The sequence below is a fragment of the Oncorhynchus keta genome, chromosome 4 (genome assembly GCF_023373465.1).
Source record: "Oncorhynchus keta strain PuntledgeMale-10-30-2019 chromosome 4, Oket_V2, whole genome shotgun sequence".
Lineage (NCBI taxonomy): Eukaryota > Metazoa > Chordata > Actinopteri > Salmoniformes > Salmonidae > Oncorhynchus > Oncorhynchus keta.
This window is the reverse complement of record NC_068424.1, coordinates 20,795,262-20,814,845: the sequence shown is the minus strand read 5'-3', so window position 1 is coordinate 20,814,845 and position 19,584 is coordinate 20,795,262. Positions and strand designations below refer to the sequence as shown.

Below are 19,584 nucleotides of genomic sequence, written 5' to 3'. Positions count from 1 at the left end.
GCTAAGAGTGTGCTGCTAGCAATGCCTAGGCTGTGGGTTCAATTCCTTCAGTGATCACATATATGATTATATCCCACCACATACTGGATAAATACCTGTCATGATCCCAGACCTTGGCCACATCCTGGCATAGGTAGGCCTTGCAGGTTGTAATCATCATCTGGTTGGTGACCTTGACAAAGAGAGAGGTCATTCTCTCTGAGGTATTGTAGTACTGGGAGATGCTGTGGATCATACGGATGCTGTTCATCAGTCTGGGAATGTGTTCCAACATGGTCGTCTAGAAGAGGTAATAAACAGTAACAGGTCTTGTCTAATTGGTCGTACATCATACAGGTGCAGTGTTTTAGTATTGTCGTCTTATATCTTATGTTTGTTTGTGGTATGCACAGTTCCAAGGATCTGCATATAAACATACATGAGCTAAGGCTGTGAGGACTGTTTGCACTTTGCAAAAGCATTAATCTGAATGGTTAAAGTCATAAGCATTAGAATTTCTAGCCTTAGAAGCTCTCAGAATATATAGTATTATTGCATATTTCCACCCACCCTGATATCACTGAAAACAGATTTGATCCCAAAGCCATTAGACTGTTAAATAGCTATCACTAGCCAGCCTCCACACGGTACCCTGCCCTGAACTTAGTCACTGTCACAAGCCAGCCTCCACACGGTACTACCCTGCCCTGAACGTAGTCACTGTCACTAGTCCCTGTACAGGGACCAAAATCAGCGGAAATTTCAGAGCACCAACTGTAGTACTCGATAAAACTCAAACTTTCATTAAAACACACATGCAAGGTACTCAATTAAAGCTACACTCGTTGTGAATCTAGCCAACATGTCAGATTTGTAAAATGCTTTTCGGTACATCCCATCACATACTGAAAGCATAAGAAGCTATTATCTGATAGCATGTACCCCGAAATACCTGAACGAGACCTAAACAAAATAATTAGTGGTAGCCAGCGCTACACAAAACTGCAGAAATAAAATATAAAACATTCATTACCTTTGACGAGCTTCTTTGTTGGCACTCCTATATGTCCCATAAACATCACAATTGGGTCTTTTTAATGTATGTACCCCACCACATACTGATTAAATCCCACCACATACTGTCATTGTATACCCAAAATGTCCCTTTATGTCTGATCCAGGGAAAATTCACCTTTACAAGACGCAACGTCACTTTTTAAAATTAAAAAAGTTGCCTATAATGTATGTACATAAACTTTTACAAATCACTTCAAACTACTTTTGTAAACCAACTTCAGGTATTAATAAACATTAATAATCGATCAAATTAATCACGGGGTATGTACGATCTGTATTCGATAGCAGCAAGTCTTGAAAGCATCGTCCATAATGTATGTACATCCATTTTTTCACTTTCATAACTTCCTCGGTGGACCCCAAGACAGGAAGTGCCTATACGTCATCCCACCAAGGATAAACATGCAATGAAATGCCAGTACTGGCGACATCGTGTGAAGCTGTAGGCATTGTAAACGGGACCTCATCTATTTTCTATCGCCATAGACAATACATTGACTGGCGGATGAATATTTGTTTTGTGTTTTTACTGGTGAACAGTTTACCTTGGGATTTTTACTCCTAAACACGTTCTGTTACAGCCACAGACATGATTTAACCAGTTTTAGAGACTTCAGAGTGTTTTCTATACATCACATACTTATCATATGCATATACTATATTCCTGGCATGAGTAGCAGGACGTTGAAATGTTGTACATCCCATGCCATTTTTTACAAAAAGCTGCGAAAATTCGCATCATCCCTAATTAATCATGTTTACTTACTGTTTTACCTATTTCACATGTAAAAACTGTATTCTAGTCAAGGCCACCCTATTTAACTATTGCTGTACATATACTATTCCTCAGATATACTGTCCATAATGTATGTACATCCCATTACTATCCACATACTGTCCATAATGTATGTACATCCCACCACATACTCCCACCACATACTGTCCATAATGTATGTCCCACATCCCAATGTATGTACATCCCACATACTGTCCATAATGTATGTACATCCCATCACATACTGTCCATAATGTATGTACATCCCACCACATACTGTCCATAATGTATGTACATCCCATGTACTGTCCCACCATATACTGTCCATAATGTATGTACATCCCACCACATACTGTCCATAATGTATGTACATCCCATCACATACTGTCCATAATGTATGTACATCCCATGTCCATAATGTATGTACATCCCACCATATACTGTCCATAATGTATGTATGTACATCCCATCACATACTGTCCATCCCATCACATACTGTCCATAATGTATGTACATCCCACCATATACTGTCCATAATGTATGTACATCCCATCACATACTGTCCATAATGTATGTACATCCCACCATATACTGTCCATAATGTATGTACATCCCACTGTCCATATATGTCCATATACTGTCCATAATGTATGTACATCCCACCACATACTGTCCATAATGTATGTACATCCCACCACATACTGTCCATAATGTATGTACATCCCACCACATACTGTCCATACTGTATGTACATCCCATCACATACTGTCCATAATGTATGTACATCCCACCTGTCCATAACATACTGTCCATAATGTATGTACATCCCACCATATACTGTCCATAATGTATGTTCATCCCATCACATACTGTCCATAATACTGTCCATATGTACATCCCATCTGTCCACATCCCACCACATACTGTCCATAATGTATGTACATCCCACCACATACTGTCCATAATGTATGTACATCCCACATACTGTCCATATATGTACATCCCATCACATACTGTCCATAATGTATGTACATCCCATCATACTGTCCATAATGTATGTACATCCCACCATATACTGTCCATAATGTATGTACATCCCACCTGTCCACATACATACTGTCCATAATGTATGTACATCCACCACATACTGTCCATAATGTATGTACATCCCACCACATACTGTCCATAATGTATGTACATCCCATCACATCTGTCCATAATGTATGTACATCCCATCACATACTGTCCATAATGTATGTACATCCCATCACATCCCACACATACTGTCCATAATGTATGTACATCCCATCACATACTGTCCATAATGTATGTACATCCCACCACATACTGTCCATAATGTATGTACATCCCATACTGTCCACATACTCCCACCATATACTGTCCATAATGTATGTACATCCCACACATACTGTCCATAATGTATGTACATCCCACCACATACCATAATGTATGTACCATCACATACTGTCCATAATGTACATCCCATCACATACCACATACTGTCCATAATGTATGTACATCCATCACATACTGTCCATAATGTATGTACATCCCATATACTGTCCATAATGTATGTACATCCCATCACATACTGTCCATAATGTCCATACTGTCCATAATGTATGTACATCCCACCATATACTGTCCATAATGTATGTACATCCCATCACATACTGTCCATAATGTATGTACATCCCACCACATACTGTCCATAATGTATGTACATCCCACCACATACTGTCCATAATGTATGTACATCCCACCACATACTGTCCATAATGTATGTACATCCCATCACATACTGTCCATAATGTATGTACATCCCATCACATACTGTCCATAATGTATGTACATCCACATACTGTCCATCACATACTACTGTCCATAATGTATGTACATCCCATCTGTCCATAATGTATGTACATCCCACCATATACATACATACTGTCCATAATGTACATCCCACCACATACTGTCCATAATGTATGTACATCCCATCACTGTCCATACTGTCCATAATGTATGTACATCCCATCATACTGTCCATAATGTATGTACATCCCACCACATACTGTCCATAATGTACTCCCACCACATACTGTCCATAATGTATGTACATCCCATCACATACTGTCCATAATGTATGTACATCCCATCACATACTGTCCATAATGTATGTACATCCCACCTGTCCACATCCCACCATATACTGTCCATAATGTATGTACATCCCATCACATACTGTCCATAATGTATGTACATCCCACCACATACTGTCCATAATGTATGTACATCCCACCATATACTGTCCATAATGTATGTACATCCCATCACATACTGTCCATAATGTATGTACATCCCACCACATACTGTCCATAATGTATGTACATCCCACCACATACTGTCCATAATGTATGTACATCCCATCACATACTGTCCATAATGTATGTACATCCCATCACATACTGTCCATAATGTATGTACATCCCACCACATACTGTCCATAATGTATGTACATCCCATCACATACCCATAATGTATGTACATCCCATACTGTCCATAATGTATGTACATCCCATCACATACTGTCCATAATGTATGTACATCCCACCTGTCCACATACTGTCCATAATGTATGTACATCCCATCACATACTGTCCATAATGTATGTACATCCCACCACATACTGTCCATAATGTATGTATCCCATCCCATCACATACATACTGTCCATAATGTATGTACATCCCACCATATACTGTCCATAATGTATGTACATCCCACCACATACTGTCCATAATGTATGTACATCCCATCACATACTGTCCATAATGTATGTACATCCCACCATATACTGTCCATAATGTATGTACATCCCATCACATACTGTCCATAATGTATGTACATCCCACCACATACTGTCCATAATGTATGTACATCCCATCACATACTACTGTCCATAATGTCCATAATGTATGTACATCCCACCATATACTGTCCATAATGTATGTACATCCCATCACATACTGTCCATAATGTATGTACATCCCACCATATACTTTCCATAATGTATGTACATCCCATCACATACTGTCCATATGTACATCCCATCACATACTGTACCATACTGTCCATAATGTATGTACATCCCACCATATACTGTCCATAATGTATGTACATCCCACCACATACTGTCCATAATGTATGTACATCCCATCACATACTGTCCATAATGTATGTACATCCCATCACATACTGTCCATAATGTATGTACATCCCATCACATACTGTCCATAATGTATGTACATCCCACCATATACTGTCCATAATGTATGTACATCCCATCACATACTGTCCATAATGTATGTACATCCCACCATACATACTGTCCATAATGTATGTACATCCCATCACATACTGTCCATAATGTATGTACATCCCATCACATACTGTCCATAATGTATGTACATCCCATCACTGTCCATACTCCCACCACATACTGTATAATGTATGTACATCCCATCTGTCCATAATGTATGTACATACTATACTGTCCATAATGTACATCCCATCACATACTGTCCATAATGTATGTACATCCCCATCTGTCATAATGTATGTACATCCCCTCATACTCCCACCATATACTGTCCATAATGTATGTACATCCCATCACATAATGTATGTACATCCCACCATATACTGTCCATAATGTATGTACATCCCATCACATACTGTCCATAATGTATGTACATCCCATCACATACTGTCCATAATGTATGTACATCCCATCACATACATCCCACCATCTGTCCATAATGTATGTACATCCCATCACATACTGTCCATAATGTATGTACATCACATACTGTCCCATAATGTATGTACATCACATATACTGTCCATAATGTATGTACATCCCATCACATACTGTATAATGTATGTACATCCCATCATCACATACTGTCCATAATGTATGTACATCCCATCATACTGTCCATAATGTATGTACATCCCACCACATACTGTATGTACATCCCATCACATACTGTCCATACTGTACATCCCATCTGTCCACATACATCCCATCACATACTGTCCATAATGTATGTACATCCCATCACATACTGTCCATAATGTATGTACATCCCACCATCTGTCCATAATGTATGTACATCCCACCACATACTGTCCATAATGTATGTACATCCCATCACATACTGTCCATAATGTATGTACATCCCATCACATACTGTCCATAATGTCCCCATACTGTCCATGTATGTACATCCCATCACATACTGTCCATAATGTATGTACATCATCCCATCACATACATAATGTATGTACATCCCATCACATACTGTCCATAATGTATGTACATCATACTGTCCATAATGTATGTACATCCCACATACTGTATGTACATCCCATCACTGTCCATACTGTACATCCCACCATATACTGTCCATAATGTATGTACATCCCATCACATACTGTCCATAATGTCTGTACATCCCATCACATACTGTATGTACATCCCATCACATGTCCATCCCATCACATACTGTCCATAATGTACATTCCATCACATACTGTCCATGTACATCCCATCACATACTGTCCATGTCTGTTCATCCCATCACATGCGGCAGCTTAATGTCTGTTCATCCCATCACATGCAGCAGCTTAGCCTAGTGGTTAGAGTGTTGGACTAGTAACCGGAAGGTTGCGAGTTCAAACCCCTAGCTGACAAGGTACAAATCTGTCATTCTGCCCCTGAACAGGCATTTAACCCACTGTTCCCAGGCTGTCATTGAAAATAAGAATGTGTTCTTAACTGACTTGCCTGGTTAAATAAAGGTAAAATATAAAGTCTATATGTATGTTTTAAAATGTAATTAACTGTATATATATATATATATATATATATATATATATATATATATATATATATATATATATATATATATATACACACTCCGAATATGGCATTGCTCGTCCTAATATTTCTATATTTATTAATTCCATTCTTTTACTTTTAGATTTGTGTGTGTTGTTGTGTATTGTTAGATATTACTGCACTGTTGGAGCTAGGAATCCCACACAAGCACTACGCTGCACCTGCAATAACATCTGCTGAATATGTGAATGCAACCAATAAAATGTTGTGTGATGTCAAAGTTCTTACCGGAGTGCACTTTCCAAGTGGGCCAAAGAACTTCTCCAATGTGTAGAGGTATTTCATATTGTCTTTTGCTTCATTTGCCACAACAGTGATGTTTCCATCCTACCACAGATAAGATTTGTGTTATGTTTCTACAGGACTTGATTTTTACTTCCACACAACCCCACTGAACTGTGAGAAATGCACAATAAAAATCACTGTACTCTGTAGCAGGATATCAAATCAAACGTTATTTATTAAGAGTAGACCTTACTGAGAAATGCTTACTTACTGGCCCTTAACCAACGGTGCAGTTGAAGCATTATATGCATATATATTATAAGCATATATGAGCATTAGTCCAAAAAGTAACACCTGATTTCAAAATATCCATGTTCAAAATGACTGAATGCAACTGATAATAAATGCTTGCCTTTACATATAGAGTATATAGAAAATAGAGAGAGTGAAACTGACCAGCTCTCTCCAAGTCCTTAGTGTCTTTGACTTGGCCACCTGCAGCACTCCAATAACCTTCTTCACATGGGGTCGTTTGATCTCATCCATTAAGCTGAGAAAACATCGATCACAATCAATATAGACTAGTGTGCACTCAACCAACACACCGAACAAGACATGCAGCATTCAGACAAATATTGGCCAGCATAACAGAACAATTCATTGGAATAGGCAGGAAACCTAGCAGTTAAGAGCATTGGGCCAGTAATCGAAAGGGCCTTGCCCTTGAGCAGGGCACTTGACCCTAATGTCTGCTAAGTTACGTAAATGTAACAGATGTTCTAAGGTTTTGTAATGAGACAGACTGAGTGTGGAGTTGACACTTGTGTCAGAAAAAGGGGGAATTGTTCTGGTGGGTGGCATGACAAGTGAGTATGGGTACCTGTTAAAAGTGGTCATGCGGCTTTTCCAATGCTCCAGTTCAGCAGAGGGCCCTATGTCATCGGCCTCCTTCCTCATTTGCTCGCCCTCCGTCAGCACCTGTTCGATCTGGTGGGCCCAGTGAAGGAGAACTCCCTCCAGCTCTTCCACCAGTTCGGAGTTATTGGCTTGAGGGAAGAGACAAACTGTCTATGTTACAGACTTACTTTGAGCATTTATTTTCTCATGTGCAGTATGAGCTTAGCAGTACCGCTGACGTTGACATTTCTCTATGATGCTTGTTCATGTCCAGTATCTGCCCTTGTAGGATGTACTCCCAGGGGGTTGGTGGCATCTTTATTGGGGAGGACGGGCTTGTGTTAATGGCTGGAGCGGAATCAGGGGAATGGTATCAAATACATCAAACGCATGGTTTCCATGTGTTTGATGCCATTCCGTTTGTGCCATTCCAGCCATTATTTTGAGCCGTTCTCCCTCAGCAGCCTCCTGTGCATGTGCTGTACTATACATTGTCTATTCTACTCAAATAGATTTTTCAGAGAGGGTCTTTGCACAGGACTACCAATTAAATTAAATAAAATCTACTGTATTAATCCCTAGGGAGGAATAATTGCTCGGCATAACAATGACAGGCAAATACGTAAGAATGAACACATTTCCCACAACATACAACAGAGTGGACAGTCGCTAATCACACACAAACACTTAAACATCAAAACCATAACTTAGGTAACATCTATACCTGCAGCTGTGTAGTCTGCTGGGCCTAGCAGGCTGCTTAGGCTCTGTCCAGTGTCCACTCTGTGGAGATGGAACCTTCCCTCCATATTCAGTCTGGCAGAGGAGAGGTTGCTAATGAACTTGTCCACTGAACTCAGGAAGTCCTGAATCTGAGCATTCTGAAGTCCATCCTTCATGGAGCCCCAATTCTGGTGAGGATGGAACAAAACATTTATTGGGGTTGAAGTAGAGGAGATATAGGAGAGTTCAAATCAAACTGTATATGTCACATGCGCTGAATACTTACATACAAACAATGCAGTTTAAGAAACAGAGTTAAACAAATATTTACTAAATAGAAAGTAACACAATAACTTAATATAGAGGCTATATACAGGGGGTACTGGTACCGAGTTAATGTGCGGGGGTACAGGTTATTCAAGGTCATTTGTACATGTAGGTGGGGGTAAAGTGATTATGCATAGATAAACACAGAGTAGCAGTAGTGTAAAAACAAAGGTGTGGGTGGGGAGTGGGGGCCTGGGGGTCCATGTAAATAGTCTGGGTGGTCATTGGATACTGTGACGATCTTTTGTAGAAACGGACCAAGGCGCAGCGAATGTTGAGTTCCACATAATTGATGAATAGTGAAACTTGGCAAAAACAATAAACAATAAACTAACATGAACCGTGACTACAGAAGTGCTACATACACTTACTCAAAATACAATATCCCACAAACACAGGTGGGAACAAACACTACTTAAATATGATCCCCAATTAGAGACAAAGATTACCAGCTGCCTCTAATTGGGAATCATACAAATCACCAACATAGAAACATGAAAACTAGAACACCCACATAGAAATAATAAACTAGACTAACCCCCAGTCACGCCTGACCTACTCCACCATAGAAAATAAGGACTCTCTATGGTCAGGACGTGACAGATACAGTGTTCATGAGTCTTATGACTTGGGGGTAGAAGCTGTTAAGGAGCCTTTTGGACCTAGACTTAGGCGCTCCGGTACCGCTTGCCGTGCGGTAGCAGAGATAACAGTCTATGACTTGGGTGACTGGAGTCTGTGACAATTTTTGGAGCCTTCCTCTGACACCGTCTAGTATATAGGTCTTTGATGGCAGAAAGCTTGGCCTCAGTTGCCATACCAGGTGGCGATGCAACCGGTCAAGATACTCTCGATGGTGCAGCTGCAGAACTTTTTGAGAATCTGGGGACCCATACCAAATCTTTCACTACTCTGAACAACTTAGCATGCATGTTGATGGGGCATTATACTCAATAGGGAATTACCTCTTGAGACTTGAGTGCAGGCAGCATAATTTGTGAGAACAGTTTCTCCATACTGTACAGAATGCTCCCATTAGTGCAGTCTAGCATTCCAAAATTCACTTCCTGGAAGAAACAAGCAGTACAAGAGCAATAGCAAAACAGTGAAACAATTCGTAAACAGTGCCACTAAAGTGGTGGCTAGAAACGTTAGGCTTTACTGACCTGAGAAACATTGGCGGTCGTTATGGCCTTGTCTGTCGTTCTCAAGAAAAACAAACACTTTTCAAGTAAGGCCTGAAACACAAGAGCCAACACATCACACGGTCTGGTGATGAGACTGAATGAGAGAAACAAAGAAAGAGTCTTGTTTTTTACTGATACCATGGAAATCAATACTTAAGAAGTGGCAGAGGCTCTGTCTCCAATACCAACGTAATACAAACATTACCAAACTAGTAATTATGAGGTTGTTCTGATACGCTTGTTTGGAGAAGGAGGCTCTGGTATATTTCACGGAGAGTGTTCTTCCCCATGACTATGCCTGCAAGGTGTTGAGTGCAGGACTGTATACTTTAAAGAAAGAATGTGAAAATTACAGACTGTTTCTTGTAAAGCCATGATGGCATTCAAGTCCCCTTTTAGGGCTAGAAACTTTTGTCAGAGATAATTATTAAATGGAAGAAGTTCCGGACAAGGATTTCAAGTGGAAGTAGAACCAACACCGACTTCAATCAGTTCTGCAGCAAAACGTTACCTCTGAAGTACCAGTGGTGAGAAAGAGCTTTTTCTGCCCAGGGGTAGAACTGACTGTGTCTGCCCAGGTGGGGTGGTTTGATGAAGGCTGAAAAAAGGGAGATGGGGAAAGTACCATCATGTAATATTATAGGACTGATGTTCTTCACTCATTTTTTAATGATGACAATGAAGAGAAAGGTCAGTTTACCACTTTTATGTCTTGATAGAAGAATATCAACCTCTTTGATCCATTAGGCACAAAAAACTCCTCTATCAAATTGAACTAGAGCAGAGTTTATGACAGTTAGTATTATTGGAGTTTGGATGCATTTTGTGAATGTCTGACCAAATCCCCCCCTCCACCCCTTTACCTTGTCATCCGATATAAAGGCCTCCTCCACCTCAGTCTCCCCCAGGCTCACACTGTCTACAAGCTTGGCTATGAGGTACTTGTGGCGGGCATCTAGCATGGCCCGACGCTCATCCTTGGCAGCCCTGGCCTGCTTGGCCATCTCTTTCCTGGCTTCGTTGGAGAGTACCATCGTCCGTTTCCCTGAAACCTAATCACATCCAGACAGAATGGGAGTGAAAGAAAACACAACCTGGCGGAGCTACTGTGACATTCGTTTAGGGAGACAGGGTTTAGGGTTTTCCACATTAAGAAACTTTACCCATATTGTGAGATATGAATAACTGATCAGTTGATGCCCATCAAAAGTTAAAATGACTGAGGGGTTAACACCCTTTGTGCCCTTTCAGCTGTCTTGACTTCGTAAATACTCACAGTTGTACTGGCCGTTGAGGAAGGAAGAGCTGCCGATGCCGTGTGATTGGTGCTTTTAGGGTTGTGACCTCCTATTCGCCTGTGTCCACTCACACCCACGTCTGTTGATATGGCAAAACATGACTGTCTATTTTTGTGGCCAATAAAATCAGAGCTTCACGTCTATATGTACTGTATGGCATGGTCTGTGTTTGTACTTCCTGTATGTCTATAGTTCTACCCATATACAGTGCCTTGCAAAATTATTCATCCCCCTTGGTAGTTTTCCTATTTTGTTGCATTATAATCTGTAATTTAAATAGATTTTTATTTGGATTTCATGTAATGGACATACACAAAATAGTCCAAATTGGTGAAGTGAAATAAAAAAAATAACTTGTTTCAAAAAATAAATTAAATAAATGCTATGAAGCCCCTAAATAAGACCTGTTGCAACCAATTCACTTCAGAAGTCACATAATTGGTTGAATAAAGTCCACCTGTGTGCAAACTAAGTGTCACATGATTTGTCACATGATCTCAGTATATATACACCTGTTCTGAAAGGCTGCAACACCATCCCCGAGTCTGCAACACCACTGCAAGACCAGGCAAAAAGGGCATTAATCAGAGAGGAACCAAAGAGACCAAGGATAACCCCGAAGGAGCTGCAAAGCTCCACAGAGGAGATTGGAGTATCTGTCCATAGGACCACTTTAAGCTATACTCTCCACAGAGCTGAGCTTTACGGAAGTGTGGCCAGAAAAAAAGCCATTGCTTAAAGAAAAAATAATCAAATACGTTTGGTGTTCGACCAAAGACACGTGGGAGACACCCCAAACATGTGGAAGAAGGTACCCTGGTCAGATGAGACTAAAATAGAGCTTTTTGGCCATCAAGGAAAACGCTATGTCTGGCGCAAACCCAACACCTCTCATCACCTCGAGAACACCATCCCCACAGTGAAGCATGGTGGTGGCAGCATCATGCTGTTGGGATGTTTTTCATCAGCAGGGACTGGGAAACTGGTCAGAATTCAAGGAATGATGGATGGCGCTAAATACAAGGAAATTCTTGAGGGAAACCTGTTTCAGTCTTCCAGAGATTTGAGACTGGGACAGAGGTTTACCTTCCAGCAAGACAATAACCCTAAGCATATTCCTAAAGCAACACTCAAGTGGTTTAAGGGGAAACATTTAAATGTCTTGGAATGGCCTAGTCAAAGCCCAGACCTCAATCCAATTGAGAATCAGTGGTATGACTTTAAGATTTTGTACACCGGAACCCATCCAATTTGAAGGAGCTGGAGCTGTTTTTCCTTGAAGAATGGGTAAAAATCCCAGTAGCTAGATGTTCAAAGCTTATGGAGACATACCCCAAGACTTGCAGCTGTAATTGTGGCAAAGGTGGCTCTGCAAAGTATTGACTTTGCGGGGTGAATAGTTATGCACGCTCAAGTTTTCTGTTTTGTTGTCTTATTTCTTGTTTGTTTCACAATAAAAATATATTGCATCTTCAAAGTGGTAAGCATTTTGTGTAAATCAAATGATACTACAACCCCCCCCCAAAAAAATATATATTTTAATTCCAGGTTGTAAGACAACAAAATAGGAAAAATGCCAAGGGGGGTGAATACTTTCGCAAGACACTGCACTTGCACTGTACCTTTTCGTATACTAACAAGTGGAGGTTTTAACTCATTTGAATGGTCGGGTGCAGTTGTCTGGCTTAGCTCTCCCTCGGCCTTGTTCTCTGGTTCCCTCTTTGCTTCCTCAGGGCTATCCTGCATCGTCTCCCCAGCATCAAGGCTTTCCTCTGTGGGAGGATTGGACACTTCCTCCTCTGGATCCACCTTCTCCGCTGGGGGGATGCCGGACCCCTCATCCACCTCAGTGTCCACTACTTCAACTGGCTGGAGATTCTGAGTGTCACACATCTTAAAGCGCAGAGGAGTTAGTTAATAGTCACTTTTGGGTTTTAAACTATTAGACGACATGGTCTAGTCAAGTGTAGGATCTTAATTTGATCCAGTTTTCTATAATTATCTTACACCTTTACATGATCTACGCACAACTTTATTGCAGTATTGAACAACATAGTTTTAACAAATAAACCCATTTGTCCATTGAAAATTATTATTAGAATAACTTATATTGTGCAATTGTCTAATGCTCTATGCCAGGTATAATGATAATATGAAATCTAACAATGAGCTGCACTGTCTATGGATACTGTAGTTCAAGTGTTTCCATAACATTCACTATGCGCATCCACACAAATGGAAAAGAACACAGGATAAATAATCCAGCAATTTCTAAATTAAATGTTAAAAATACCAGACCTTCCCCTCAGTTGTTCTGCTCTGTCTCTTGCTGCTCTCCTGCCGGGGTGTGTGGTAAAAGAGCCTCTAGAGTCAGCTCAGCTAGCTGACGCTAAAGGCAATCAACGGGTGAATTGCTCTGACAAAGTTTGACTGTTGTCATGGCAACCCTAAACACGTTAGCCCTAGCCAGAATGACTAATCCACTGAAAACCAGCAGAGGAATAAGTCAAACAAATGCCTGTCCACATATGAATACACGAGAGGTCATTAAAGTCTGGCAACGCTAATGATACTTGAATTATGTCTGTCTGTGCGTGTGTGCGTGTGTGTGTGTGTGTGTGTGTGTGTGTGTGTGTGTGTGTGTGTGTGTGTGTGTGTGTGTGTGTGTGTGTGTGTGTGTGTGTGTGTGTGTGTGTGTGTGTGTGTTAAAATAGATAAAATCAAATCATGTTATTGATTAATCAGGTCAATTTTATTTTTGAGGTGTGGTGAGGCTTAATAGATGTATTGTAAGAGAAACACACATAGATAATGCAATAAGGTATTAAGTTGTAGATATCATCTTCTATTATGAGAAGTACGTTAAATCACAGTGCGTTTGTGTATTTACCATGATTGACTAATCATTGTCTTAGTAACTTCTGTTATGACATCCATATCATATAACTACCTGGGGGTAGACTATTTCTAGGTACTAGCTACAGCTTAAACAAAGCCACAGCGAATGAAATGTACATCATTTAGCAAACGCTCTTATCCAGAGCGATTTACATGTGCAATTATGGAACAGATTTTTCACCTAGTCTGCTCGGTGGTTCGAACCAGTAACCTTTCAGTTACTAGCCCAATGCTCTTAACCGCTAGGTTAAGACGTCTCAATGTATTATTATGCAGTATTATGATTGAAGGCAGCATTGTGTGCAGGGGATACATTTCAGCAAGGTTTATTATTAAGCAATAAGGCCCGATGAGGTGTTGTATATGGCCAATATAGCACAGCTAAGGGCTGTTATTAAGCACGGCACAACACGGAGTGCCTGGACACAGCCCTTAGCCGTGGTACTATACCAGTCAAACGTTTGGACAAACCTACTCATTCAAGGGTTTTTCTTTATTTTTATTATTTTCTACACTGTAGAATAATAGTGAAGACATCAAAACTATGAAATAACACATATGGAATCATGTTCCAAAAGTAACCGAACGATTCTCTGGTCTGTATAAAAGTCAGTGCGCGATTACGTAGCACACAACATGTATGTTCAATGGGTTTCCATTGATAGTTTAGTCACAAAAACGGTTAGCGTTTAATAGAAAATGTGCCTACTCTCGTCTTGTCATGTGCACTCGCAGATACAGTGGGGTAGGCTGTGCAGGTAGACTAGTCTACATGGGATTATATTTTTATTTGTCAAATGGCATGCAAGCACCAATCAACATGTCACCAAAAAAGACCCTTCATATTTATTGGAAAGTAGCAACAAGATCACTGTGCACGTTCACCCCCTGTGAAGATCATCATCATCATCATAATAATAATATGTAGCCTAATAAACTGCATGGTTTCCCGAGCCGTGGATGGGTGGACCACACACCATATCATCGCGTGACTCCAAATTTACTTTCGATATGATGGCTATTATATCAATATTTGCGATTAAAGTCGTTTCCACCACCATTTATTGCATAATACATTTTACCGACACAAAAGTATCCCACCATGTGAAACGAACAAATGATCTGTCGGCATTTATAATATTTACCGAAACGGCCTGTTTCCATCACAGCTCTGGTGATTTTTTTTTCTTCATTTTACTAGCTCATGTTACTTTTCTGTATTTCCGATTTAAAAGCCTGCTTTACTTCAGGTTAAATTGGCTGTGAAGAGAAGATGTCAAGATCCTTTATTTTATTCATGCTTCTCATCAACATCAGGTTCAGCTGGGGTTATGGATGTAAGGGGTGTCAGGCAAACTATAATGACCCCACCACTATCTGGTGTACGAGTCAAACCATTGTGGATGTGTCGGATGCTCTACAGACCATCCCCAAAAATGCCACCAAGATCAATCTGTCCAAGAACAAAATTCAAAACAGTCCGCCTGAGACATTTCTCAAGTTCCGTCATTTGGGTGTACTAACTCGGGACCAGAACAAACTCGCATCTCTAAGTGGAGGTGAATTCAAAGGACTACACATTCTCTATTTTCGAAACATCTCCAGAAACAACTCAGTGATCAAGGTTGACGTATTCCACAACCCGAAACAGTTAACGGTCCTCGATTTGTAAAAAAAAAACGAATTAACTAAATTTCTTATTACATTTTTTAGTTCCTTCCTCACATTGAATCGGCTGACATTTCTATGAATAAACTACAAAGTGTACAGAATGGGGTGTACAACACCATCTCTTTGTCCTGGCTTAGTCTTTTGGGTAACATCATTGACCATTTGACCGTCAGTGGCTTTCCTGCTCTTGCCTACATAAACAAACAACTCTGGATTACATCCAAAGCCAGGCATTTTTGCTCACAACCACAGATTGAAGGTCCTGCACCTTATGGGGATAGAAACAGAATTCCTGGCTGGAATTCAAATGGAGACAAAGAAAACTCTTTCAATGGTTGCATTCTCTTTCTCGCTTGAAAGATCTAATTTCACTATTTGGGGCCTCCCAGATGTAACGGACAACCTTTCAAGAGTAGAGATCAATCTTGGAAGATCCAAATTACCTCCAAATGTCTCTTTCCTGTTTGAATTATCCACACCAAATGTGGTAGTCTTCGAAAAAAGCTAATCTTAGGGATTTGGGAGAATCCCAGCTCGTGCAGGATGGGAGCAAAATGAAAATACTTTATCTAGTTGACTGTGGTTTAAAGGAAATCTCTCACACCACCTTCCAAAGCCTTGAGGGTCTTTAAACTTTACAACTTAATGATAACTAGCTGAACATTCAAATGGATACGTTTACTGGCCTTAGAAATGAGACGTTCCTAACATGCTGACCACAGCGCTCATGTCATACGTGTGCGAGGGTTGCAAAATAAAAGTATACATACATGTTATTCAATCAATACACCAACACAGCTCGCGAGCGTCTGCGTAGCTGGGCGCTAAAATAGAACTTGGTTCTATTTGTGACGCTCTAAGCGCTGCAAGTCCTGCCTCTCAAATCTTCTCCTTGGTTTTTAGGAGCAATTACCCACGTGCCATCTCCTCATTGTTTTTTAGGAGTATATACCCACGAGGGTGATTGAAAGATGAACTGAGGTCCATACTCCAGTCGGTTGTAGTAATGCACCTTAAATTTGGTTGCCAACCGCCTTATCAAGTCCAAAGAAGAAAAAGAAGCCTGAAGGAAGAAGGAGAGTTGACAAGAAACTAATCTGGTTTACCGTTTTGTCTGTGGATTAATTGTCGGAGTAGAGGACCTTGTTCATTTCATGTAAAATAACAACCCAATGTTTATATCCCAGGACAAATTAGCTAGCAACAGCATGCTAGCTAGCTAAATTGCCATAAATGTTTAATGCTTTTCGACCTGTCCCCAAATTAATATAATTGGTTCAGAGTTTGTTTTGATATTTCAACCTGCGTGTCCTGATTGCATCTGGTGTGGAGGGACAAAATCAACATGCGTGTGATGGCAGACGCACACGCACCTGCTTGTCTGGTCAGCATGTAAATCTAGATAGAAGCAAGATTCAAGAACTCAACCCTCGCTGGCTCCTCCCTCTAAGGAACCTTAGATGCTTGTCCATTATCGAAATGAAATCATTGAATTCATAAAAAATACTTTCAGTGACCTACAGAACCTTGAAGACTTTTACATGCTATACAGTGTCCTTAGATACATCACCAATCAACCTTTCAGCAAACTCAGCAGACTTGTGAAGCTGGACCTCGGCCTCATTATCAAATACATTGGGGAAGGATCCTTCCAAGACCTGGAAAATCTTGATTACCTGGACCTGGGAAGCATATCAAAAGATTAACTCCTGCCATCTTACAAGGTCTTGTGAAACTGAAGCAGCCAATGTTGTATAACAACTGCCTTTATTTTGATAAGGACAACACTCCGCCCTAGAGTATGTGGAGTTACGCTACCAAGGCCCTGGAGGAGATGGAGTTGAACATTTTGGACCGGGCTTCTTCACAGAGTAAGTGCGCGTAAGATGTTTATCCATAGGAAGCACCATTTTGAGAAATTTACATCCAAATAACTTTGTCCCCCTTGTCAACTTAAGGCGGAATTTTGTGGCCGGCATCACTTTCAGTAACACCAATCTAGTACTGTCCTTCATCCACTTAAATCACTGGAAATGCTGACCTTTTACAAAACAGACCTGGATCCTCTACCCGACATCTTACTGCTTCCAGGGAATTCCTTGAAGGTTTTACTAATTCAGTCCAACCATTTACACGTTTTGGAGAAATCTTTGTTTGATAACCTCCCTATGTTGCTATTCCTTGATATCGGCGACAACCCACTGTACTGTTCCCCCCAAATGCCTGGTTCAAAAGCTTTAAATGATCCTACTGTGCACATAGCCCATATCTATGACCGCCACTGTGACAATATGGGGACAGCTCACTACATGCGGGAATTAGATGACAAAGCATGCTCTTATGTATGACCAGTTCTTCCACAGCCTTTTCTTGGCCACCTTCCTTTTGGACTTGGTGACTGTGACCATGTACCTAATCTGGCACAATCAGAAATGTGCCATCTATGACCTGCTCCTCCTGTGGCCTCGCCTTCGAAGGCATGAGGCAGCGGGGAAAGGTTGCTACAGCTCCAGAGATGAGCCGTGAGTGAGCTGGTAGCCCGTCTAGAAAGGACTAGGATTAGGATCAGCTCTGTTCCGACTGTGCTTGCAACACCTCGACTCCCGTCCGGGCAAGGCTATCCTAGAGAACATTGAAACAGCCATCTAAAATGCCAGATGCACACTCTGAGTGGTGACCCGTGACTTTCTCCACAGTGAGTGGTGGCCCTGGAGTTCCAGGTGGCCAGTCAGACTTCTGTGTGAGGGGAGCGATGTTCTTCTGTGGTGTTTCTCGAAGAGATCCCCATCTCTCTCCTTACACTCTACTGTCTCTCTCCTTACACTTGGTTATGAAAGATGGTGCGTGGGAAAACATATTCGTTGTGGCCCACAGACGAGCGTGACCAGGAGGTGTTCTGGATCAGACTTGAGAATGCCTTGAGGGAAAGCACACAGGAGGAAGATGAAGGTGATGAGTTTGCCATGCTCACTGGCTAGACCTGGGATATTTTCAAATTAAGAAAATTGAACAGCTGACGGAAAATCCTGCAGCATTGTACATACAGTTGAAGACAGAAGTTTACATACACTTAGGTTGGAGTCACTAAAATGTGTTTTTCCCACCACTCCACAAATCTCTTGTTAACAAACTATAGTTTGGGCAAGTCGGTTAGGACATCTACTTTGTGCATGACACATTACATTTTTCCAACAATTGTTTACAGACAGATTATTTCACTTATAATTCACTGTATCACAATTCCAGTGGGTCAGAAGTTTACATACACTAAGTTGACTATGACTTTAAACAGCTTGGAAAATTCCAGAAAATTGTGTCATGGCTTTTGAAGCTTTTGATAGGCTAATTGACATAATTTGAGTCATTTGGAGGTGTACCTGTGGATGTACAGTGGGGAATTTAGTCAGCCACCAATTGTGCAAGTTCTCCCACTTAAAAAGATGAGAGGCCTGGTCGCTTGGTCGCAAATGGGTCCTCCATTACAAATGGATAATGCATACTTCCAAACTTGTGGCAAAATGGCTTAAGGACAAGAAAGTCAAGG

At 40.8% G+C, this 19,584-nt stretch overlaps 1 protein-coding gene and 1 pseudogene across 1 annotated transcript in view; one reads left to right on the top strand and one right to left on the bottom strand.

Moving 5' to 3' along the window:
- The window catches only part of LOC118382633 (dynein axonemal heavy chain 5), a 150,217-nt gene extending 136,394 nt beyond the window's left edge, over positions 1–13,823 (bottom strand). The window contains 13 exon segments of the mRNA XM_052518232.1: positions 96–280; positions 7,043–7,141; positions 7,496–7,589; positions 7,920–8,085; positions 8,661–8,847; positions 9,952–10,053; positions 10,153–10,224; positions 10,685–10,771; positions 10,874–10,948; positions 11,037–11,225; positions 11,450–11,550; positions 13,094–13,364; positions 13,770–13,823. Coding sequence (XP_052374192.1) covers positions 96–280; positions 7,043–7,141; positions 7,496–7,589; positions 7,920–8,085; positions 8,661–8,847; positions 9,952–10,053; positions 10,153–10,224; positions 10,685–10,771; positions 10,874–10,948; positions 11,037–11,225; positions 11,450–11,550; positions 13,094–13,364 — 1,628 coding nt within the window. The 5' untranslated portion in view covers positions 13,770–13,823.
- A 1,877-nt stretch (positions 13,824–15,700) lies between these two features.
- Positions 15,701–19,018, top strand: LOC118382622 (leucine-rich repeat-containing protein 15-like; annotated as a pseudogene).
- Positions 19,019–19,584: the final 566 nt, after the last annotated feature.